The sequence below is a fragment of the Pleurodeles waltl genome, chromosome 4_2 (genome assembly GCF_031143425.1).
Source record: "Pleurodeles waltl isolate 20211129_DDA chromosome 4_2, aPleWal1.hap1.20221129, whole genome shotgun sequence".
Classification (NCBI taxonomy): Eukaryota; Metazoa; Chordata; class Amphibia; order Caudata; family Salamandridae; genus Pleurodeles; species Pleurodeles waltl.
Genome location: NC_090443.1, coordinates 568,501,208 through 568,527,774, shown reverse-complemented (window position 1 = coordinate 568,527,774; position 26,567 = coordinate 568,501,208). Strand labels below are relative to the sequence as shown.

The 26,567-nt window shown below is 44.2% G+C and overlaps 1 protein-coding gene across 1 annotated transcript in view; it reads right to left on the bottom strand.

Moving 5' to 3' along the window:
- ZBTB41 (zinc finger and BTB domain containing 41) overlaps positions 1–26,567 on the bottom strand; it is a 160,227-nt gene that overhangs the window by 45,102 nt on the left and 88,558 nt on the right. Inside the window, exon 9 of the mRNA XM_069232127.1 lies at positions 3,336–3,441. Within this exon, the coding sequence (XP_069088228.1) occupies positions 3,336–3,441 (106 nt within the window). The remainder of the gene's footprint in view (positions 1–3,335; positions 3,442–26,567) is intronic.

The following is a 26,567-nucleotide window of genomic DNA, read 5'->3' as shown; positions in this document are numbered from 1 at the left end:
TAGAAGGCTGGTGCCCCAGACAATGAAGAGTAGGAGTACAGATATAGGGTTCCTATAAAAATGCATCAGTGACTTTTGTTGGCAAGGGTCTGTTGATCATCCCTTTCTGAGCATCGCAGCTTGGCTGATGGTTTGTGGGTAGGTGGGAATGGGGCTCACTTCTGTTGTGCAAAGAGAATCATCTAGACATGCCTTTATTTTTGTCTCTTCCCAGAACACAAATCCAGGAGGCTAACCGCTATGTGCAAGTGTTCCCAACTCACTGTGCTTACGTTTTGGGACCTTCAGTTTGGAGACAGCCTCAATACTAGTGGCAGTAAAAGCCATTACCCCAACAAAGCAGGGAACCACTTCAAACGTTTTCCAGAAGACTGACAGTGGAATCAACATCCATCTGAAAAACAACTATAATAGTGTGACCCAAAGAGTACACTTAGTTCCAATTTGAGTTTCTTCATGATAAAGTAAGAGTGTTCCGCACAACTCTCAGAGAACTACTGAGATTTAGGGCTGGTGTCCTTGACAGCTGGTCTCATAGATATGAGGAGCATCAACTGAAGTCTGCACCACTTTTCTGGAATAACGGTGGGTCTGCCTTGTGCCTGGGATCCTCTCTGGCCTGCTGAGGAGAATGAGTGACAGACCACGCAGAGAGATGACTGTGCCAGAAAGAGAAGCTCAATCAATCACTGTATCTGTAGCATGGAGCAGTCCAGAAGATCAGATTGAAGTTAGTGCAACAAGTGCCAACCTGAGTCTATGAGTGGGTCTCACGGCATCCCCATACTTTTTCTGACTATGTTTTTGTGCCTGCACAACCGACACCCTGTTAGTGTGACAATCAGCACAACTGCAACAGTTTGGTCCTTCAACAAATCCTCCATCTCCTCCCAGTGATGAGTCATACATGGAGAGCCTTCCAATTGAATTGGCAATCCTCAGTGGACTGGCTCCACCCACAGTTACATGCTTCCCAGCAGCATTGATTTTCTTGTCTCTATATATGAAGGAGGTTGCCTACTGCCTGAGCTGAGGCTCTCTTTCTGGCTTTACGCACCACAAGAGGGTCACATGAGACCTGGCCAATGATACTAAGTGGGATGCCTCTGGCTGCCTTGTAACTGTTTTCAGCCCTCAGGGTGACAACTCCAACCTTGACCATGCCCTTGAAATTGTCTCCACTGCATTTCACCAAGCTTTTCAGCAGGAACAGGCAATGGACAAATCTTTCAGCTTAGGAAGAGTCTTTCCAAAATGTCAAGTCTCCTCAACCACGTGGAGCTTAACCTCCTGGTGATGTTGTTCCCTTTGTATAGAATACATGTTGGGTAGTGGTGTCATCTGGGGGAGGCCTAGACAGGGTAGGCCTCTAAACTCGTTTTGGGGATAAACACGGCAATCCTCCCAAACGTTCATTCCTATCCACAGGTTGGGACAGTGTTGTGAAACTGACTGTGACGACAATAAGGTTTCTGTTGGTCTGTGTCAGTATGTTCAGATTTGGAAGAGAACTGTGTTGACTATGGAGGTGCCAGGCTGCGAGGCCGATGTGCTGCTGCTGGTGTGTGAGGCTGAGGAGGAGCTGGTGGTGGCTGAAGCCTATAGGTATGAGGTTGTGGTGGCAGACTAGTGGCCTTGTTCCCAACCTTTCTAGGGATCAGAAAAAAATGTAGCTTTTTCAATATCTGTTCTCCAAACGTGAGCCACCTCTTCTTGGCATTCTCAGGTTTGTAAGGCTGGCCCTGCAGGAGTGGCAGAGGCGAGATGTTCCGTGTGGCTGGCTCGATGGAAATGTTTTGCTGCCTCGGGATGGGTCTTGGAGTCATCTTTAAAAGCCAATTTTGTCACTAAAGGTGGTATCTCCGAGGTTAGGATTCCTGCCAGTGTGGATGGATGTTGTGGCTTGGTGCCTTGGGCCAGAGGCTAAAACAACAAGGTGATGGATGGAACGCTTGAATTACTTTCAGCCACTGGCAATTGCTCAGGCCGCATCCCAAGCCATCGTTTTTATGCCCACCATGCCACCCCAGTTTGGGCCCAGCCATATGCAACTCAGTCTTAACCCTGCTCTACCTGGGAGAGTTGGGCTTGAATTGCCAGGCCAGGGCCCTCTCAATGTAACCATATCAAGAATGCCACATCAATGCTGCTCTATTTCTAGTTTTATGGGGTTGCTATCCAGTGATTGGTATTCTGTTGCTGCCATTCAATGGCCCAGTAAAATATTGTCCGTCCCGCAGCTGGCACTGAAGCACCCAAACCCAATGCAGAAAATAACAACCTGTGGTGGATCTCTGTCCTAATGCGCTTTGGGTTAAGGGATGAGTCACAAGATGTGTTATGGCTTGAAAGTTCTGGGAACAAAAACAACTTGCAAACATGTGTACTGAACCCTACATGCAGAAGTATGTATATCAACAGCAAAACATGCTATGAACAGCATTTACCATATAACGGCTCTCATGGCTAATATAGGTTAATTTGCTTAACAGTACAATCATGAATATAATAAAACTTTTTACTTTTCTGCGCACCTCAGTATATGGGCTACGAGCTTGAACTTTCTGCAAGCGTGAAGTTAGACCTACGGATGCAGATCAAAACAGCGATTACAGCTCTAGAAAGAAAGTAATCACGAGAAAATGAAGTGCACCATGAGTTTCTCTGTAGCATGTCACCTAAAAATAAATACCTATTTAGTGCATACTTAATGTATACGTTATTTAAGGTTACATAACAGTGGACCACAATCTAAATATATTCCAAATTATATAGTAATAGAGGTTTTCAGCTGATTGGGATAGAGAGTGTTGATATATCTAGGGTAAAGAAACTGTATCAATATTGGATACTGGAGTTTCTGGAAAACACCTGTGATCTGCAGCACAATGAATCTCCAAACACCAAGCATATAGCAGCAAGTACTACACACATTCTGTGTAAGGAAAATCTTATTTACCTATAACAATCAGTTTGCATTTTGTAGTGCTACAGCTTCATATGCTGTGCGCACACATGCCATCTAATGTTGGTTGCAGACCTTGCAAGCTGATTCTCTTTAAAGAAGTTTCGTTTTGAGTGTCCTGTGATACCTCCCCTGGAGCCCACAATGCACAAGGACACAGCCTCCAACGCGCTGCGACTATAAGGGCATCATGAAATTACACACACTTATTATTCACTACTAACAACAACGCTCATAAGTTGCTTTGCACTAATTATACAGAAGCTTGTTTGGCTGCATTGATTCTATTGATCAGCTGCAATCCTAACAATACACCAGTGCTGGAAAACAAAAAAAAAGTAATGTGTCCAATTTAATGCATAATACTTACTTTTGCCAGACTTTTTCTCCAAGATGCACACTTTTATAATGAACAGTAAGGTGGTCCCGACGACCAAAACATTTTCCACATTCTTCACACTGATGTGCCTTTTCACCTTATGGAAAAATAAATACAAACTAAAGAGACAACTTCTGAAAACACTAAATTGAATTATTTTGCTATTTATGCCTTGAAAAGGACACGCCTGTGCATATTCAATACATAGACAAAAACAAATTTTCACCCAAAACCAAAATGCACACACTTTAAAGGAGTAAAAGGTGCTGAATATCTTATACCCATACCTGCACAGATAAAACATATTCACATTAAAGCTATGAGACAGCGTACTTAGTTGTTATTGAAGTGATTGGCAAGTCTTCACCAAAGAAACAGCTGCAACTCTGTGGACCCTAGGACATACAGTAAGATCTCTGTATCAAATGTAGAGAGGTGCAGGGTGCATAAAGCTGAAAGATGCCACTTAAATGCCCTTACTAAACGAATAGCTAGACTCTAGCAGGTATGTGCAGGTATGGGTAGCTGCTAGAGCATCCTTTTTGGAAGCGAATGACAACAAACCTTAAGCTGACTTTTCACATCTAACCCTAAAATCAAGTAGAAACATTGCTAGTGTTTTATGACCTGCTAAAATCACGTGCCAACCTGCAGTCCATGCTAGGAGGAACGGTGGGTAACAAATTAAACATCTCGTTTTCACTCTGCAGAAGTATAAGCTCATAAGAAATAACTACATACTGTGGAAAAAGCGAACAAATAAGAAATATATAAAAAAACAAGACAATATAATAATGCAGAAATTCAATACATTTCACACATTCCTCAGCTAGTCACCACTAACTCTGCCACATCCACATGAAACACAGAACTAAGTTGGAATGCAATTATGCAAAGGTTCTGCAGTAGCGAGGGGTAATACATGAAGTGCCTCTTCTTGCTGGAGATGTTATAACCAGATATCCTTTGCTGTCACCAAATCATGTGGAGAACCCCCACGGTAGGGAGTAGGGTTTCTTTCTCCAAATTATGACGTGTGCACGACACAAGTAAGACTGCTGGAATGGCCTGCTAAAATCATTGATGGGCATGCTATAAGGACTGAATGTGTGATATTGTAATTGAGAGCTCACAGCCGTTCACCCCCGCCAAGCTGCCAAGGATCCATATTATTGTAGTTGCACCCTCTGAAGCCCCCCACCCCAAATTCTTTAACTTAGAATGTTGCATCAACTATACTTAAAACGACCGGTATTTATGCTATGTCAGGGCAAATGAGTAAACAGGAGGTCTTAACTAACAGAGGTTCTGCAGGGGCCCATCAAGAAATGGATATTTAACCTGATGCAGCTGTGTCTTGAATATTTTTTGGCACGTAAAAGGAAGATCTTGACACAGGAGACCATAAGACTGAAGTTTCTCTGGAACCACTACTAAAAAGTCGGAGATAAAATGTCAGCTGTTGGGAAGTGGATTATTGGTAAGGGTAGGTAAGTATCTACATTTAAAAATAGGCCACAAACCCCCACTAGGTCCAGTCAGGTCTCAATAAATTAATCCCAGCTCAAACCTTGGTAGCTTGGCAACGAGTAGTTAGGCTTAATTTAGGAGACAGGTGTTTAAAGCATTTAAAAATCACAAAACAGTAAATAAGTAAAACACAAAACACAATAAAAACCTACACCAATGTATAAAAATTGATTATATTCGATTAAAATCAGACAAGGGATACCAGATTTATGAATTTTTAAAGAATAAATGTTTTTTAGCGCATAGAAACTAAAAGCGCTAATCTGGTCATCTAGTTGCACTTGACTGGGCCGAAGTCAACATTTGAAGCCGACCACGATGGAGCCCTGCTCAGCTACAGCAAGCGGGAGGCCTCGGTCAAAAGTTTACCTTCGGAGTTAGTCTTTTTCTTGATAATTTTCTCAGTGAAGAATTCTACCTTCGGAGTTAGATGACTTTTTAGGACAGAATTTTTGTCTGGATCGAAGTTGAAATTAGATACGATGTGCCTGGAGCCCTCCAAGGATACGCTGCACAGGAAGTCCTAATTAACCTTTTACATTCAGACTTAGTCACTTTTTTGGAGCATTTTCCTCTCCGACATCGGACGACCCTCCACAGCAAGCCGATTTTGAGTCGACGTCGTTGGATTGCCTTTCCAGGAGCCCCGGTGGAAGTCTGGGGCTCCAGAGCTTTTCAGCGGGACAAATCTGCAAGTCAGGTCGGGTCATGGTCGACGTAAGCCGGCTTAATTTAAGATGTCGGGTCAGTCCCTTTATGGAGCTTTTTTCCAAAAGTTTTCCAATCTTCTTCAAACTTCTGTATCTTCTTCCAGAAGGTCTTTGAAGGTCCTTTAGGAGTCCACATCTCACCCCCAGGTTCCAGAAGCTCTGAGTTGCTCCTTGAGGGTTAGGACACCAATTCCCAGAATGCACCTGGTTCGAATCCAAAAAAGGCCACTAGCCACTGGTCATTTTTTTCAGGTTATGATGCAGGGGACTTTGGTCAGCTATTTTCTACCTGTAGCAAACAGGATGTCCCTTCTTGAACCAGTTAAAGACAGGCAAAGACCGTATAGTGGTGAAGCCCAAGTGTGCAGCTGGTGCAGTCCTTCGGAGTGCAGTGTCCAAGTACAGGTAAGGGGTCCAGCAGGGCAATCCTTCTTCCCTGTAGGGATCTGAGGTGTGGGTGCAGCTCTGCCACATTTGACTTTGCTCCTGGAGTGGAAAGCAGGGAGGCCCACTGTCCAATCACAGGCAGGCCACCACCCTCTTGGATGACCACTTCCTGGGAAGTATGACAAACATCAATCCAAGGAAGCAACGTTCCTTACAAATACAAAATGGCAGAATCAAAATTTTGGAGGTTAGGTCTGACTGAGTCCACCCACTGGTGTGGCTAAAATGCCTTAACACACCCATTTTCTGCCCTCGCCTAATCTAATCCAGGGTGCACCTGGTTGTCTGGCTTTGCAGGCAACCAGGGAGGTCATGAGCTGCTCTAAATGTCCTTCCGTCCTTTGAAGTCCATTTTAGCTGCTCTTCCCCCATCCTGTTTCACCATCTGCTGAGGCAGATCTCCTCCCCCAACACTTCATTTGTCTTCAGCCTAGGCCACTTCACACCTCATCAAGGCAGCCTGGCCAGAGAAGGGCAATACAGAGCTGAAGTTGGCTACTTTTAGGAAGAGTTCTAAAACTGTTCCCCAGAACTAGTTATATTAAATTCAACAATGGCAAGTTGTTGGATTTATTATAACAATATGCTTGATACCAAACCTGATATATCCAGCTCATTTTGAGACTTTAATAATTAAAATAAAGTCTCCCCATAGTAGCATATGGAGTCCATTCACTACAGTGAGGGGAAACTAATTTGGCTATTTATTCATCACCAGGGCTTATAAAACATATTTTATAAGGTCCCTGCTTATAGTTACATAGCACACCTTAGGGGTGACATATGTAAAAAATAAGGTAGTTTAAGACTTTGGAAGTACTTTTAATTCCAAAGTCGATTTTGAAGGTAACTAATTTAAAAGCAGCCAGTAAGGCAGGCCTGCCTTTAAAATGACACTGGGCACCTTAGCAGTGCACATATGGATGAACTACCTATGTGGGGCCCCTGAACCTACATGCCCTATCATATACTAGGGAATTATGGGTAGGTTGACACAGACAATTATAATTAGCCTAATTGGCATAATCACTTTACTGGGAGCACAGGCCTTGGGACTGGTTAGCATTAGAGTCAGGAAAACACCAGCAAAAAGTAAAAAATGGGGTCAAAGAGGGCTTCTGCAATCAGCCCAGGTTTCTCACATCAGCATCCAGCCAAAAGGATAAAAGTGTCTTTATTCTTTATGAAGTCCACGGTAGTAGAAGTATGTTGAGAAAGAAACATTTGATAGTTTCTTTAACAGGAAAAAATAAGTGCCAATCTGGCATATGATGAAGGTTTGGCTAATTGGATAAGGCTTTCTGTAACAGAAAGTCAAGTGAGAGGTCACATTACATGTCTGAAGAAAGGAAAATGTTACTTGCCCAGTAAGTGTCTGTCTGTGGCATGCAATGCTGTAGATTCACATGCTTAGTATAATCCTGCCATCTAGTGTTGGGGCTCGGAAGTGTGCGAGTTGCTTTTTATAAAAGAAAGTCTTTCAAGTCACAAGGTAGAGTGATTCCTCCTCTTGATGGTAATGCACATGGGCATCAACTCGATTGCTAGATTACTTTCCCTCAAGGCAGGTGATGATGGAGTGGAAGCACAGTATAGTGTAATAAAATGTCAATACCAAATAAATGTATGATAACTTACAAAAGTAACTGTAGCACACACAGGTGTCCGGGGAGGAGGATGGGCGTATGTGAATCTACAGCACTACAGGCCACAAACAGATGCTTACTGGGTAACATTTTCCATTCGAGGCATGTGTGGCTGTAAATTAACAAGCTTAGAATTGACTGAAAAGCAGTCCTCCTCAAAAGAAGTGGATAATGTGAGGGGATTACAGTTGCTTGAAATAGGGTACGTAGACGCGCTTGGCCAGCATTAGCATGTTAATGAGCCAGCACATCGACACAGTAAAGTCTGATAAATGTATGTACTGTAGACCATGTTGCTGCCTTACATATGTCAGCTGTAGGTTTATTTCCTGGAAAGGACACAAGCTTATTTTTTACGAGTGAAGTGAGCTCTAGGAGGGATAGGTAAGGTTCTCCTAGTCTAGCATAACATGTTTGAATACATTTGACAATCCAATGTGCACTGTCTGATTTAGAAATGGCCTTTTCTTTGTGTGGTTTTGAAAAGGCAACTAAGAGTTATTGTATTTTCCTACATGATTTGGTTCTATCAACATAATACATAAGGGCTTTTTTTTTTTTTTTTTTTTTTTTTTACATCTAAGGTTTGTAGAACTCTTTCCACAACTGATTCAGGATGGGGAAAAATACTGGAAATACAATAAACTGATTAAGGTGGAATTGAGACACCACCTTTGGAAGAAATGTGAGACTGGTGCGTCCTTCCAAGCTATCCCTATGTAGTTGGAAGAAGGGTTCTACTAAGGTTAATGCCTGAAGCTCACTGACACGTCTGTATGAAGTGAAAGCAATTAGAAATTATACTTTTCAGGATAAAAACTGCAGGGGACAGGTGTGGAAGGGCTTAATGGAGGACCCACTAATCTTGTTAGTACAATATTAAGATTCCAAGTAGGGGCAGGTGGCACTCTAGCAGGAATAACTCTTTGGAGCGATACTAGGAAGGCTTTAATGACATGAATACTGAATATGGAGGTGATTTGTGTTTGGTAGATAAATAGCCACCCCCAGTAGGTGTAGCCTTACGGATGTAAATGTAAAAGCTAGACTACTAGTATGTACATTGAGGTTTAAAGGGTCTATTTTGTTTTTTTAAATGACAGAAGTGAAGTAATCTTTTCCACTTTGCTGCATAACAAGCATGAGTAGCTGGTCTGCAGCTTCTTTAAGAACGTCAATACTGGGTTGTGGTAAGACCTCAGGAGCCAGATCGCAAGGGTGAGGGATCTGGGGTCAGAGTGTGGGATTTCTCCATGATTGTTCAGCAGTACCTCGTGGGGAACTACTGAGAATTCTAGCAGGGTGGCGAACCATGGTTTTCGTGCACATGTTGGAGCTCCTGGGATGAGGGTTAGAGATGTCTGCCAAAGTTTGTGAACCACAAACAGAAGTAGTGGAAGAGGTGAAAAAGCGTAAGCAAATATTTCTGACCAACTCATCCATAATGTGTTGCCCTTGGACTGTGGGTATCGGAACCTGGAGGCGAAGTTTGTGCATTTTGTGTTTTCTGCTGCTGTGGCGAAAAGGTCTATTTGTGGGTGACCCCAATGCTGGAAGTATGGGAGGAGAACTTGCGAGTGGTGCTCCCATTCGTGAACTTGTTGATGCCTCCTGCTGAGGATCTGGAAAGTTATCTGCTCCTGGAAGGTACTCTGCTTACAGGTGAGTGCTCTATCTGAGAGACCATTTCAAGTGGTCTGAGCTAGGTGAGAGAGATCTCGTGTCCCCCTGCTTTTAGAGATAGTACATGGAAGTCATGTTGTCTGTTCTGATGAGGACTACTTCACCAATCAGGTGAGGGAGGAAGGCTTTTAGTGCTAGATGAACAGCTAGCAACTCCAGGTGATTGATATGGAGATGCTTCTGGCTGAACGTGCAGTGTCCCTAGGCAGTGAGATCTTGCAAATGCATATCCCCAGCCTGTGAGAGATGAGTCTGTTATGGTTCTCTGCAGAACTGGGTCCAGGAAAGCCCATGCCTTTAGGAGACTGCTGGTGTTCCACCACTGCAGAGTGTGACAAGCTTGACAGCTGAATAACACTAGATCCTCCAGTTGACCCTCCACCTGAGACCATTCTTGCGCAAAGCACTCTTGCAACAGACGCTCCTGAGTCTGGCATAAGGTACTATGGCTATGCATGAGGCCATCATACCGAGGAGACGCATGACTGTCCTCACTGTAATCTGCTGAAGAGGTTGAAACAGGAATAATCGTTTGGAAGGACTGAACCCTGGCGGCACTGGGGTAAGGTATACCTCGTTGTGAATCAGGGATGGCCCCTAGGTATTGTTACACTCAGAGAGGCTAGAAATGGGATTTGACTGCATGGATGGTGAGGCCTAGATGATGAAGTAAATTTATGGTGGCTTGGATGTGTTTGAAACACTGTTGACAAGTAGTGCTTTTGATGAGCCAGTCGTCTAAGTATGGGAAAACATGTATTTTTGCCTGCGCCAGTGGACTGCTACCATTGCAAAACATTTGGTGAAGACCATGGAGGAGGTTATGACCGAAAGGGTAGCACCTTCATTGGAAATGTTGGTTCTTTATTACGAACTTGAGGTATCAGTGATGCGCAGGGTGAATAGGAATGTGGAAATGGGCATCTTTCAGGCTGAGTGCTGCCATGAAGTCGCCTTGTTGCAGAAGTGGGATGATATCTTGAAGAGTGACCATATGAAAGTCCTCTGAGAGTGAGTATTGACTTAGGAGTCTGAGGTCCAAGACTGGTCTCATGGACCCGTTCTTTTTGGAAATAAGAAAGTAGAGGGACTAGACTCCTGTGCCTTGCTGGTGTGCTGGCACTGGTTCTATGGCCCCTTTCTTTAAAAGTAACTGAACTTCCTTTTTGAGCAACTGTTGATGTTCTAGCAAGAGTTTGTGTTTGCTAGGTTGACTGTTTGCAGGTGTTGAATTGAGCTCCAGAAAATTACAATGGTGGATAATATCTAACATCCACTGGTCGGAGGTGGTCTTCTGCCAAACTGAAACTCTTGCAATCGCCCCTTACAGCTGTTGTGTGGTGAAGGGCAGTGGTGGGCAAAACAAGGTTTTGTTGTGGTGGCAGAGGGCTTTGTGAAGACTGATTTCCTCTGCCTTTAGCATTATTGTACCTGTAAGAGCCTCTATAGTCACCTCTGCTTGAGGTTGTGTCCGAGGACGCTAGTAAGAGGTGGACGTGTCTGTGGGGGTGGGTTTAGTTGCCCCACAGTAGGGTGAATGGCGGAAGGAGCCTCTTTGGGATGGTGTTTGTAATGCTCCAATAGCTTTAGCAGTTTCATTGTCTTTTTTTATTTTTTCAAGCAGGGTCTTCACCTATGGGCCAAACAGATTTTCACCATCAAAGGGGAATACCAGTATGTTCTGCTGTGCTTCTGGCTTGAAGCCTGAAACTCTTGAGCCAGGCATGGCATCTGAGGAGCACACTGGAATAATGCCTCTTGCTACTTTGTCAGCAGCATCTATGGAGCAATGGATATTGGTGTCGGCAATTAACTTGCCCCAGAGGCGATCTCGTATGCCCTCTTTTTTGTAGTCATCTTGGAGATGTTGGAGGAGTCTCTCCATCTCATCCCTGTGGGCTTTATCGTAACGGGAGAGGAAGCCAAAGAAGTTAGAAATTCTCCGCTGCTTGGCAGAGTGGAAAGCCACCCTCTTCCCTGCTACATCTATCATTGTTCTCTCCTTGTCCGGTGGTGGTAGGCTCATGAGATAGTTGTGAGTGCACCCTCTTTTTTGCCTTAGCGACCACCAGTGAGGCAGGAGGCAGTTGGTCATTAATATGTGTACGGTCAGAAGGAGATGCTTTGTATTTTTTATCTACCCTCAGAAATAAGGACGTGATCTGACAGGTTCTTTGAAGATGTCTTGTGTATATCGGAGCATACCCTTAAGCTTCAGTAGATACTGTGCTGATCGTTGGCTAGAGGAGAGGGTTTCAAATAATAAAATCGTCCTCTATGGGGTCAATGTGGAGCTGGACCTCTTGGTATGCAGCTATGTATGACACCATGATATGTAGTGGTGTCATCTGGGGGGGTAAGGCGTGGCTGGGTATAGGACAAGGTCTGTATCTAAGGGTGGTTCAATGTCATATGTGTCACATGGATCGTCTTGAGGTGGGATGGAATACTGGTCTCCCTCATCTCCTTCCCCCTCCAAAGGAATGTATGGACCCCTTTGAGGGATACTGTTCTGGTGTGGGTGGTAAAGGAGGTGCAGCAAGTAGTGGTGTGGGGTGCACAGGGCTACTGGCCTTGTCAGTCTTTTTCCTATGTTTTATTAGAATACAAACGCCCAAAGCCACCTCAAAAGTTATGTCTTTTGGTAGGCTGCAGAGAAGTGGATGGAGGTCTTGTTAATATTTGACCGGTATTTGGGTGGATGACAAGGTTCTTGCCCTTCAAGTACTGGTCCATAGGTTTGGAACTGGTTGTTCTCGAGAAGGAATATGATGTTAGCCCCAAAGCAGCTTTCAGCACCAAGGGTTTCAATGCAGTGCCCCGGCTGCGACACTGTCTGCTTCGGTGCCAAGATCGACCATTTTTTGGTGCTGGTACTTTCGACTCCGATGATCAGCTCGACTTCGAAGATGTGGGAGTCAGCTTGAGAACACACAACTTCTGCTGCATTTTTGGTGCTGAGACAGGCTGGGCATTTCAGACACAGCTGTATGGGGCAGACCATGGTCCGACGGCAGAGGCAGCCCAATGGAAGACTTTGGTCAGTACTGGGCAGGTATAGGGCCTTTGGAGATGGCTTGCCAAGGCAGGAATGGAGGGAGTTGTGTACTTACAGGTTGTCCTGGTGTGTGGTTGTGCATCTCGAGCTCAGACTTTGATCTGTCCTCATTGGAGAACATGACCTCATCTGCTGACAACCCCTGAGTGTAAATCTTCTTCTTAAGTTCCTCCCATTTGAAGATGTCCGGTGTGTTGGTGGTGGTGTGTCGGCAATCTCTCAATGTCCTCATGGATTGGAAGGATTTGTAAGCTTCTAAGGTGTCGTCCTGATGGTCCAGAGAAAGGCACAAGTTACACATCTGATGTTGTTCAGTGCATGGAAACTTGTGGTAGTAACAACACAACCAAAACCAAAAGGGCATCTGTTCATCACCAAACAGACATGGCATGGGCGTTACTGAAGTTGATGTGTTGCCCCAAAGTGCAAAAGCCCAAGACGGCACTGGTCAAGCTGAGTCACCCTGATGTTCGTGAATGTTCAAAGAAGGACTGAGTACTAATTGCAATCGAAAGTACTACTGACGTTAGGCCTAAAGTCAGAAACAACGATGTCGAGACAGAACACAGAAGCAAACATCCGAATCCGACGGTGTAAGAAATCAATCTAACAATGGACTCATTGCCCATGTATATTACCAGCAAGAGAAGGAGTCAATCTACCTCGTGACACGAAAGATTTTCTTCAAATAAAAATAAGGAATAGTTTCTTACCTGTAACTCCAGTTCTCTCGTAGGGGTATTTCCATGATAGTCATAAGCACTGAATACTTCCGCGCGCCTGCGGGGACACCGAAGTGCAAATACCAACCCTTTGAAAAAAGGTTTGTCAAAAAACACTTAAGAATAACACTGTGCAGCCTATGTGAACAGCTACACAGGCCAAATTGTTAAAAGAAAAAACAGTTATAGTGTAAATTCACGTTTAAACATCTATTTATTTTATAAATATATTAACAAATACATTCTCATATTTTATTTACACCTCTCATGAGAATAAAACAATGCAGGGCAGTGTAGCCCATAGGCTGCCATTATACAGAATGAAAATAGAGCTGTGCCTTTAAGAAAGTAAAGTCTTCCTGTTTCCCATCATGCACAGCAAAAGGCAGTTGCCTCAGTTCTTTTTTGGAGGCTTGTAACCTGACCTAAAGAAACAAAACATTTGTTGGAGTACCAACCTCGATAATATTTATGTTCTATGTCAACTCCACCGGGGAGGAGGGAGGGTTGCTTATGACTATCATGGAAATAGGGGATTTCCATGTATAGTCATAAGCACTGAATAGAGTAGCAAGCCCATCCCCATAACAGCCGGTGGAGTAGACAGAAGAATACTGAGAAAACATGAATCATGCAAATAAATTCTTGAGCAAGGCCTGTCCAACCTGCACATCTGCCCTAGCGTCTGTGTCAAGGCAGTAATGCTTAGTAAAGGTATGGACCGACTTCCAAGTGGCAGCCTTGCATATTTCTGCCAAAGGGACATTTCTCATCAAGGCTGCAGTAGCTGCCTTCCCTCTAGTAGAGTGGGCTTTTGGCCTACCACCAAGGGATTTATTTGCTAAATGATAACATAACATTATACATGAAACAATCCACCTGGATAAAGATTGTTTAGACGTGCCCAACCCTGTTCTAACTGGGCCATAGTTAATAAAAAGCTGTTGTGATTTCCGTAAGCTTTTTGTCCTGTCCAAGTAAAATTTCAAGACTCTCTTTACATCCAGAGAGTGCAGAGTTCTCTCAGCAGGAGTAGTTGGATTTTGAAAGAAAGTCGGTAATGAAATTGTTTGGTTCACATGGAAGTCGGAGACTACCTTAGGTAAAAATTTTGGATGAGTTCTCATTACCACTTTCGCAGAATGAAAAACCGTGTAGGGTTCTTGAGCGCAAAGGGCCTGGATTTCGCTGACCCTACGCGCTGAAGTGATTGCCACTAGAAAAGCAGTTTTCCATGTGAGATGCTGGAGTGATGCCTTATGTATTGGCTCGAATGGAGGTAGCATCAGACGCGATAGGACAACATTCAGTTCCCATGGAGGAGATGGTCTTCTAATGGGAGGAAAAACCTTTTTTAAACCCTCCAGGAAGTCCTTAATAACTGGGATTCGAAAAAAGGAAGTTTGTGAGGGGCTCTTTCTGTATGCTGTTAGAGCCGCCAAATGTACCTTTATTGATGACAATTGTAAGCCCGATTTTGCCAAACTTAACAAGTATGGCAGAATAGACTCCTCTCCGCAGGATATCGGGTCAATGTTGTTGCCTAAGCACCACACGCAGAATCTCTTCCACTTGCTTGCATAAGTGGATCGTGTGGAAGGGCGCTTTGCTTCTTTCAGGATTTCCATACAATCCTGAGGTAAGTTCAAGTGTCCATATTGCACTAGCTCAGGAGCCATGCTGCCAAACTCAACGATGAGAGGTTGGGATGGGACATCTGCCCTCTGAACTTCGTGAGCAGGTCCGGACGATAAGGGAGCCTGATGTGTGGTTTGAGTGACCGGTGAAGAAGGTCTGGGAACCACCATTGGCGTGGCCATTCCGGAGCAATCAGGATCATTTTGGACTGAGCATTGGATAACTTCTGGAGGACCGCCGGAATCAGGGGAAGCGGCGGAAAGGTGTAAAGAAATGCTCCTGACCAGCTTATCCACAGGGCATTCCCCAGTGTCCCTGGATGGTAATATCTGGAGGCGAAGTTTTGGCATTTTTTGTTTTCTGGGGTTGCGAATAGATCTATAGAGGGGGTACCCCATAGTGCGAAAATGGAATGAACGACGTCGTCGTGTAGAACCCACTTGTGGTTCTCGTCCATTACGCGGCTGAGAGCATCCGCTTGAACATTCTGGCTGCCCGGCAGGTGAGTTGCTACTAGCGACATGTTCCTGGCTAGAAGCCAATGCCAGATTGTCTGAGCCTCTCTGGATAAAACCCTGGACCTGGTGCCTCCTTGTTTGTTTACGTAGTACATAGTGGCCACGTTGTCCGTCTGGAGAAGGAGAGTTTCCTCTCTCAGAGAGGGAAGGAAAGCTTTGAGCGCAAGGTGGACTGCGCGAAGCTCCAGCAGGTTGATATGATAGAGACTCTCTTTCTGTGACCACTTGCCTTGGACTCGAAGATGTTCCATGTGCGCTCCCCATCCGAGCAGTGACGCATCTGTTACGATGGTTTGAGCTGGAGGCCGATGTTGGAACGGAATCCCCACCAAGAGATTGTCGGGTAGACACCACCACTTGAGGGACTGTAGGGCGTGGGGAGAAAGGAGGACTTTGCTCTCCCATTCGTTCATTAGTTGACTCCATTGATCCTCCAGGTTTTCCTGTAATGGTCTCATATGGAGGCGAGCATTGGGAACGAGATGGATACAAGACGCCATCGAGCCCAGTAGAGAAGCTATTACTCTTGCAGTGGTCTGTGGAGTCTGTTGCAGTTGTTTGCACTTTTGGAGAATCGATAATCGTCGTTCCTCCGAAGGAAACACCTTTCCTAGATTGGTATCTATAATGGCCCCTAAGTAATGCAACCTCTGAACAGGTGTTGCTGTGGATTTCAGGAGATTTACTTGAAGACCTAGCTTCTGCAACAGCTGTAGAGTCCATTTGAAATGTTGTTGTGCCTCTAGATAACTGGAGGCCTTTATGAGCCAATCGTCTAGATAGGGGTAGACAAATATTCGATGTTTCCTCAAGTGGGCGGCTACCACCGCCATGCATTTGGAAAAAGTCCTCGGCGCTGATTTGAGGCCGAAGGGCAGAACCGCAAATTGGTAATGACGTTTTCCGACGGTGAACCTTAGGAATTTTCGATGTTTCTTGGTCACCGGAATATGAAAGTAAGCGTCGCGAAGGTCTATTGCACAGAGCCAGTCGCCCTGACGAAGATGTGGGTAAATTTGGTGCAAGGATAGCATCCTGAATTTCTCTTTGCGAATCCACTTGTTTGCTGTCCTTAGATCTAAAATGGGACGAAACTCTTGCTTGTCTTTTTTGGGCACAAGGAAATACCTCGAATAAATCCCCTTCCCTTGTTGGCTGATCGGGACGGGTTCTATGGCTCTTTTTTGTAATAGAATGGTGACTTCTAACTGAAGAGCTTCGAGGTGTCGGCTGGTTGTTTTGGGTGGAACAGATGGTGGAGGACTGGTGAATCTGAGAACGTAACCATGTCTCACAATATTCAATACCCAGGCGTCTGTTGTGATGCGTAGCCACTCGTCCAGATGATTTGAGATACTTCCCCCTACCGGAGTGGATAACGGAGGAGGGGGAAGCGAAGATTCAGGGCTTCGACGCGGGAGCCTGTCGAGTTGCCTGAGTTTGAGGTGTTGAACGACCCCTTGTCGACCTTCGTTGTGTGGAGAAACCCCTATGATGCTGCTGCTGTTGCTGTTGCTGGGGACGTGAAGACATCCAATGTGGAGTCTGATACCTGTGGGTGAACAGTCTTTGTTGATATGGGCGGAATACCTTTCGCTGTTCTTTCGGTCGTTCCATGCCTACTGCTTTCAGGGTATCCAGCTCAGACTTCATTCTGGCCATCTCGTCATCGGCATGAGAGCCGAACAAAGTGGAGCCTGAGAAAGGTAAATTTTGTATTCTCTGCTGTGCTTCAGGTTTAAGCGATGTAAGTCGCAGCCATGCATGTCTCCTGAGCGCTATTCCGTGAGCATAGTTATGTGCGGATAGTATCGAAGAATCCGCCGCCGCACTTATAACTTGGTTAGAAACCATAGCTCCCTCGCCCACGACCTCCAGGAAATCTTCCCTTTTGTCCTTCGGAAGATGCTCCGCAAACTGCAGTACAGAGTCCCAGAGGGCTCGATCATATCTCCCTAATAGAGCAGTGGCACTGGCTGCTTTCATGGTGATGGATGCAGTAGAGCATACTTTTCTTCCTGCAGCATCGATCTTTCTGCTCTCTTTATCTGGAGGTGAAGAGGAAGACGGTGACGTAGAATGCAATTTCTTTGCTGCCACTATAACCACCGAGTCCGGTACTGGGTCCGACCTCAAGAATAGAGGATCTTGTTCTGGTGGACGGTATTTTTTAATAAGTCTGGAAGGAGCAGACTTTGTTGCAGCCGGTGTAAGAAAAATGTCCATTGCCGGTTCAATAAGACCCGGAACCAGTGGAAGCAAAGGTCTTGAAGATGTCCTGTGATGCAAGGTCTCGAAGATTACTGACGTCGATGGAGCCGGCACCGCCAGCGGGATATTCAGTTTGGTTGCCCCTAGCACCAAGACCTCCTGGAATGTATTCACATCATCTATGGGGGACACTCTCGGGGACGGTGAGTCCGATAGGGTTGGAGAGTAGTCCCGTGTAGACGAAGAAGAATGTCTATGATGTGAATGCTGAGATCTCTGTGGTGATTCATGACGATGGTGCCGAGAGGAAGAAGAACGTCTAGAAGAATGTCCAGAACGCCTTACAGATCGCGTTGGAGTCCTCGGAACAGGCTCTGAAGGAGGAGCCGGAAGAGGAGCCGCAGGTGTTACCGGTGTCTGCGGCAACGGCGACTGCCGAGGCGAGAGCTGTGGAGACGCTGGAAGCAGGATAAGTGAGGCCGAGGATTCCGATGTTGTATAAACCCTTCTAGGCCTCTTTGATTGTCGTCTCGACGTCGACACACTCCTCGACGTCGAAGAGCGGTGACGGCGACCTCTGGACGTCGATTCCTCTCGCCGTGGAGAACCCCTCGACGTCGTTGTGGTGACGACGAACGTCTCCGACGGCGAGTACACTCTCTCGACGTCGATCGTCCTCGCCGTGTCGACGGCGAGCCTGACTCGGATCTCCTCGACGTGGAACATCCTCGCCGTGTCGACGGCGACCCAGATCCTTTCGACGTCGTGTGTCCACGTCGTCTCGACGGCGAAATGGTTGTCGACGGCGAACAATGTATTTTCCTCGACGGCGAACATGTTGGCGCCGTTCCCTGTTTCGACGTCGACGCCCTCGACGTCGTCGGAGACCTGTGCCGTTTTTCAGCAGGTCTGGTAGGAGTTATAGAGGAAACAGATTGAGCCCTGGTAGAAGCCTGACCTTCTCCTCGCTCTGTGGTGGAATAGCCACTTTTTCTTCTGTCCTCTCTCGCCTGAAGATTTTCTCCCTATCACGAAGAGTTCTTCTGGAGAAGGTTTTACAGATGTCACACGACTCTGGTTTGTGGCTGGATGGAAGACAAATTATGCAGACCCTATGTGGATCTGTTTTAGCCTTTTTTCTGCCACAAGAAGGACATTTGTCAAAAAGTGAAGGCATTTCTAAACTAGAAAAACCTCAAAATTCTGTCAGAATTTAACAGAAACTAGTAGGAAATGATCACTCAATGTTAAAAACGTCGAGTGAAATTGAAATTCAAAAGATTTTTAAATGAATTTCTGTCACAAAAAACTTTGTGAGGTAGAGCTCAATGCTCCAGGGTCCTGTCAGAAGGAGCCGGAAAAAAGAACTGAGGCAACTGCCTTTTGCTGTGCATGATGGGAAACAGGAAGACTTTACTTTCTTAAAGGCACAGCTCTATTTTCATTCTGTATAATGGCAGCCTATGGGCTACACTGCCCTGCATTGTTTTATTCTCATGAGAGGTGTAAATAAAATATGAGAATGTATTTGTTAATATATTTATAAAATAAATAGATGTTTAAACGTGAATTTACACTATAACTGTTTTTTCTTTTAACAATTTGGCCTGTGTAGCTGTTCACATAGGCTGCACAGTGTTATTCTTAAGTGTTTTTTGACAAACCTTTTTTCAAAGGGTTGGTATTTGCACTTAAGAATATACTTCACACCAGTGCTCCGGGGTCCCCGCAGGCGCGCGGAACTATTCAGTGCTTATGACTATCATGGAAATCCCCTACGAGAGAACTTGTACACTTCCGAGCCCAACACTAGGTGACAAGATTATGCAAAACATGTGTATCTACAGCCATACATACCTCGAACAGTACACTTCCATGGATTTGTGGGTACTAGTTGAAGAGATCTTGGAAAGAAGAAACATCTCTAAGTGGGAGAAGGTGCTGTCACATGCTGGAGCAGGATGTGAAGCCCTCAGGTAAAATCTGTGTTTTTTAACATTCAGTTCTCTCAATGATGTTCCTATGAAGGCAAACTTAATTCCAGTGGTCACAGACATGCATGATGAAGGCTTAATCCTTTAGAATCGATGTGATAGGTTCCTTATTCAGAGAAAAGTTGACAGATCAAAGGAGCCCCTCGCCCTCTCCTGTCATCCAAGCATTTGAGGCATTTTAAGCTTTTTCGCTTTGAAACACAGCTAGGAATCCAATTTGTGACTGGTGCTGGGTGTCGCATTTATTTATTTTTTCAAGACTGCAGAAGTTTGTCTGTTGTTTCACATGACCTATACAGTCCATGGTGCTTGGCACAGCTGCAGATGCTCCTGTGTTACCCTTCTTCATCACACTATGGCATTTCTGTGGTATTTCATTCACAAGTGCTAAACGGACGGAAGGTTAATCCAGCACTCCTTGTATTCACAATGTTTACTGGGTGACCGAGTCTGCACTCAAGAATGTGAAATGAAGGTGAATTGAAATGTATCTGTTGAGAGACACTGATCTGTGGCTGAGGTGAAATAACATGGACTTGAAACCACCTGTGGTGTCCTGTCATAATGAGAGAGATTCTTCAGTTTCCTAGTAACAATAAAAATGGAAGATACTTCAGAGTGAGCTCTAGGTGAGTAGACTCTGAAAGTCCTATACGGCACAATAAGGTAAAGTATTGTTGGGAAGACACTTTGGTACAAACCTGTGCCAAGTGTAGTATCAAGTAGGGGTTGCTTTCACTGAAAGACAGGGAGATGGCTCTCGCTGGAGGTTCTTTGGGATGACAAATATAACAAACATGGGCAAAGCTAAAAGGTTTTGCCTAAGCAACATTTATTGGCTTTGTCAATGTTTTTTTAATACAAGAGATTTCGCAAGCTAGTGCCGTTTTGCAAACATAATGCACATAACTAATTCATTGTTATATTTATGGATGCAAGAAGGTGACATTTTACACTGAGCCATAACAAACACAGCATTAGTTGAAGATACTGCGACATGTCCTGAAACCGCCTCATTGAAATTACAGTTAGCGGGAGGTGAACAAAGGGAAGAGCAGGAAATGTTTATTCCCGTCTTTCATTGGATGCTTTCAAATAAAAATATCCACTAGCATTAGACTTCAGGAAGTTTAGCATTATGAAAAAGGAGAGGTGTTGGCTCAGTCGAAAAGGAGGGTCAGTTTGGAAGCCTGATCTTTGGGCCACGGTTCTCAACCCCTCCCAGGAATGCCAGTCACTCCAGGAAATTTGGTATTTTAAAAGCGAGAATTGGGCAAATGCAAAGAGGGAAGGGTAGGACATTGCCTTTTGCTGCAGGCAATCAAGGGGGACCAGGCTGCCTACAACTCAAGACACTTCAACACACTGGCTTGGTAACATAGGGAGGTGCTTTACATTTTTTTTGGCAGACGAATGAACCTGAACCACCTGGGGTTATATTTGTGAATGGAGTATCTGGCTGTATTTACATACTTAAACTTACCCTAAAAGCTGAATAGTATGTCACATTCCACAGGGCACTCTGCTTTATGCACATTTTTAAGCACAAAAAATACAAAATCACCAACAAAAACTGCAGTTCATCAGAAAAAACATAACATCCAAACATCTACATTACGAATTCCAACAACATAATTGCTTCAGTTCTAAATGACAATATCCAGGTAATACAGATATGGTAAAAATATATTTTGCTATAAACAGCAAAGTGGACGTCTCATTTTTCACATACTTTAAAACCATCACATGACTTATCACGAGAAATTGATACATTAAAAGCACGTTTCTGCTAATGTTTCCCCCTTCTTTCTTTACACCACCAGGAGTAAAAATTTACTGTACACATGTTTACGTTTCAAGCAATTTATTTTGGTCAACAACCTTAAAAGCCACATAAACAATTTGCAATTTACGGTATAAAACTATATACAGCTACACTGTCATGTGTTTAAGGTCAATTCGACAACATATCCCTTTAAAAATGCTAAAAGTTTTACATGCATTTATATAGGAAAATAAATCACATTCATCACATTTTAAAGTGCTTTAGGAAGTGCAAACATCCCTACAATCATCATTAAAAGTCCCTTGAGTGTTAAAACAAAACTCCATAGTTGATCGAACATTTCTAAAAAGATTAAGGGCCTCATTACGAGTTTGGCGGAGGGGATTACTCCATCACAAATGTGACGGATATCCCGCCCGAGGTATTACAAGTTCCACAGGATATAAAGGAACATATAGTATGGAGGACGGGATATCTGTCACAAACTTGTAACTATACCTTAAGACTAGGAGCAACCTTAATGGAATCTACTGAGAATAAGTTCAGATCCTTCTGGCCCTGGACAAGATAATGTGATGTCTCTAGTATGCCCAGAGTGGACTTTACTAGCTGGAATAATGTCTTGTAGATATTTGGGTCATGATGTTGCAACAGGAGGCAAAAAGGACAGAAACTTAGCTCTAATAGGCCATATACACTTGAGGTATTTGGCTATGGAAAATACCATGTAAGGTATGGTATTCGATCCGCAAATTCTCAGTACAACCCAATGCTGGCGGATTACCAGGGTGCAACCAAAGGGCATCATCCAACGTTTATGCTGTTTGATATACTTCGACCAGAAGAATAAATTGTATTAATCAGTTTCCTCTGCTTCGTTACACACTGGGCAAAGCTTTTTCCCTTCAGCTTGGCCTTTCCACTTAGCAGTAAAGGTTGCTAGCGGAAGTGCACCAAACCTGAATCTTATGTAAAGGGCGTTTGTGTAAGGTGGATCAACATCACCCACACGAGGCTCAAATGATAAACATCTTTTTATGTCTAGAATTATATCAGTTATTGAGCCTGGAATTGCTTGCTGAATTTGTTTCCTCTCCTCGTGCTCCCAAAAGAGGGACTTCCCATTTCTCATGGATGAAGGAGAAATACAGGCTGAGTTAGTTCAAAACTCAGTCAAGCCCAAGGTAGCTAGAACCCACTTTATGTCTCTAGGGCACATAGTCTAGAGTTCCAACTCAGAGGTCGATCCAGTTCTCATCCAGTATATAAAGTCTTATTGTCGAGTTAATACCCAGATCTAGCTTAAAAACCAGTGGTGTACTTTGAGAGAGTTTGAGTACCGTTCTCAAGAACTTATTTTCTGCGACCCCCAGTAGATCGATGCTACCATGCCCCCATAGCTCTGTGCCACAGATCGCGGCTGCTACTGCTTGACCTCTCCGGACTTCTTGTAGGGGAGAAATAGGATTAAGGATGTTGTTCTTAGCCAATTTCAATATAGCAGCTGCCCTACAAGTGTGCGCCTGTCGATCTGGCTAGCCCAAGAATTGTTGCTTTGTAAGCTGGCTCTCGGGTAACCAAATTTAACACTCTCTCTCTCTCTCTCTCTCGAGATCCCCACTTCCAGTCTAGCGACCCCTGTAAAACGCCTATGCAGGTGGATGGCCATGAACTTAGTTTTGCTGGTGTTAATATATAGGACATGATTAGCACAAGACAGTTTAAAACTGGCTAGTAGGGTTTCTAATCCTTTAGTCGCTTTGGATACTAGCAAGGGGTCATCCGCAAATAACAAGGATGGAGTTTTCAAACCTCCCTTTACCGGAGAGTTATTTTTGCAGTCCAGAAGGAGGTCCACACAACCATTTATGAAGAGGAGAAATGGTGTTGGGACCAAAATACACCCTTGGTGAACCCCACTGGCAACATTTATTTGACCAGTTGTTTCCCAATGAACTCCCCATCTGATTTGGGCACAGTTGTCACTGTGTAACATCTCTATAATATCTAGCAGGGGGGATGGGAGCCTCAGTTTACTTATGCACACCACAGCTTTTTTCTGGGGACCATATCAAATGCTGCCTTTAAGGCCAACAAATGGCACAAAGAGACTGCCCCTATTTAAGTTAACCACTTTCCATCTCATAAATTGGAATATGAAGACTTGGTCCACAGTGCTCCTCTTTGAATTAAACCTAGCTTGAAACTGGGTGAGAATTGTATTGTTTTCACTCCACAACTGGAGGCCCTCTAGTATTTGCCTACATAAGATATTTTGAGCTTCTATCAATTAAGCTTACTGGGTGATAGCTTGCAGGGTCGGATTTAAGGCCTTCTGGTAAATAGGGACTATCTCTGCTCCTTTCCATGCAGGAGGGATTTGGGCATCTGTCATAATGGCGTTAGCAACATAATTTAGATAAGGAGCCCAAGTGGGGGCTCTGATTTAAAAAGATCCACAGGGATCTTATCCTGCCCATGGGGCTTGCCCGCTTTCTGCATCCTAATGGCACGCTCAGTTTCCATCAGGGAGAAAAAACAATCTGTGTCAATATCTAGTTCCTGCTCATGTATGGTAGTTGTCGTTGAAGGGGTATACCCAGCCTTGTCAAGGTCCAGTGCTGGACCAATAGAAGGAACAGTGTCAGCAATACTATAAAGGATTTGGAAATGGCTGGTCCAGTCCTGGGAGGGAATAATGTTCTAAGGTCTCATTGAGCTAGTTCTTGCACCGTGGCTGATCGCATGCTAGAAGGCAACTTGGTTTCCAGATCGAACAGTGCTCAGAATATCCTCCCAAACAGCAGTATCCCAGGATACCTTGGCCACGTTTTCTTTAAATGTTTTCATACTTAGCTCTAGATCTCACAAAGAGAGACATTTTTAATTGCTTTCACTAGGGAACTCTTGGCTATCTCACAAGCCTAGTTATACTACATAGGGTTAGTAAACTGAAATCGTTGGTAGCAGTTATCACTGGTGTTAGGCCGCTTTGTGAAGGAGTTCGTCAGAGCCTCGAAACATTTGACATGGAAATCCATACCAGTGGGGGGTGCAGAATCAAGGTCTGCGAAAACACACATGGATGGATCCAAATAATGAGATAGTTGGGCAATACAGTCCTCACTGTGCACAACACGTTACCACCTTACATCCTTCCAACTGTTTGCAACAATTAGATCCCCACTAGGTGCACATCTGATTAGTCTGGATTGCCTCGAAGGGTCAGGTGTAGGGGAAAATGAACACTTTTACATTGTTGGAGGACTTCCATGGCAATAAGATTGTTCCAGAAATATAAATATAGGAGAATAAAATCAATAGGTCTCTGGTAAGTGTTCCTTGTAAAAGTGGCAACGTAGGCATAGATCTATAATTTACAAGACCACCTTGAACAAGGATCATATTCATGGCCCTAAAGGTTGCGGGACGCCCCTGTTGATGTTCTTTGCCTGTGATGTCCTTTAACAGAGCTGATGGCTCAAAGCTTAGAGTGAAGTCACCACCACTATGGTAGTGGCCACTTTGTTGATCTTAACCATACAATCCCTAAGTAAGATTAATACTGAGCATTCTGCTACCTTTGTGGTACTTTAGTTGTGGACATTGTACAGGTTTTTTTCCCCTCTCCAATGGGAGACCTCTAACCCAAATAAATTGTGAGAATCTATAGTTAATTGCTTCATGGGGCAAGCAAAACAAATGTTTAACCATACAGTATAGTGAGACCACCCGATGGCTGGGCGGTCAGAGACCTTTAGGCTGGAATAAAAAAGGTTTTAAAAACTTGCTTGTACGATGGCTCTAATTCCAAGGTTTCCTGAAACATAACAATGTCCCCGGTATCAATGTAAACCTCCCAGACCTCTTGTGCCCTTTTGCTCTTAAACCCTGCAATATTTCAAGAGATTACTGTTATATTACTAGATTTATTGTGGGATATAGCCAAGGACCTCTTGGATGATGTTACTGTATCCCTAATAAGTAAATGTTCTGAGGTTTGGGTAGCAAGTACTCCTGGTTCTGTACAAGAATGTCTTGTTTGATTACAACATTTCAGTAAGTGATGTGTTACAATAGAGCTGGAGCCTCGAGCGGAGCCCTGTATAAATAATTCAGGACTTTTAGTTCTAGTTGAGGAAGGGCTCATTGATGATTCCATTCAATCAACTATGGACATAGAGGACAGGCTCAAGCAATCCTCTGCACACGTGAGACATAAATTTGAAACATAATCTTTGAGTTGGCTGGGGGAAAAGTACGTTCTTCACAATCAAAGGATGAGCATATTGCAACTTGATACAATCTAAGTATACATGCTGCTCTAACACTTTTCCAACCAGGAAGTAGAAGATTGTGAGGTGGTAAAAATAAAAGAAAGAAACAATCTAGAACCCATTGCGCACTGCAGCTTTTACACTGTGTGGTCTCCTGATCCGGAGGCAAAGTGCTCAGTTATGCATCAGGATCTGCTGGACTGTGTACCTGACAGTGACTTCCCCATCAATGACACTGTAATCATTAAGTACATAACACAGTGAAAGAAGCATTAACAAGGACATCTGGTCTGGCAGGAATGTAGTGGGAAGAGTACCGGGGAGGAAAGAAGACGGCCTACAGATGCACTTGCATGGAGTGCTAAATAGCAAATTTAAACAAAGAGTACCTTCAGCGTGTGTATGCAGTAGAAGGACACTGGTCACCAGCCAGTGGCCAGAAGCTGTATTTCGGCCAAGCTCCACAACACAGCATAGACCGACAAGCAGAGCAGGAAGTGTCAATATGCTGACCAATGAGAAGCGTGTAAATTATAGCAATGTTGAAATCAACCAAAGTTAAATTCAGGTAAGTATTGGATGAGTTCTAAGCACTTGATTTGTTTTTTTAATAAAAGATTTTGTAAGCACAGCACAGCACAGGTGCTGTGCAGGGAAAATCGAAAAAAGGGCAACCAAAGAAAACTGTTTAATGATGGTTTAGGCACCTGGGACAAAGACAATGAGGGCCTCATTACGAGTTAAGCGGAGGGGATTACTCCATCACAAATGTGACAGATATCCCGTCCACCACATTACAAGTTCCATTATCTCATATGGAACTTGTAATACGGCAGTCGGGATATCAGTCACTTTTGTGATAGAGTAATCCCCTCCACCAATCTCGTAATGAGGCCCGAGTTTCAGGTTCTGTGAGCAGTAATGGGAACAAGCAGTATGACCTGGAACTGAACTTTAGCACTATTAGCAGAGAGCAGAAGTAGAGTGTGGACCCAGACAATTC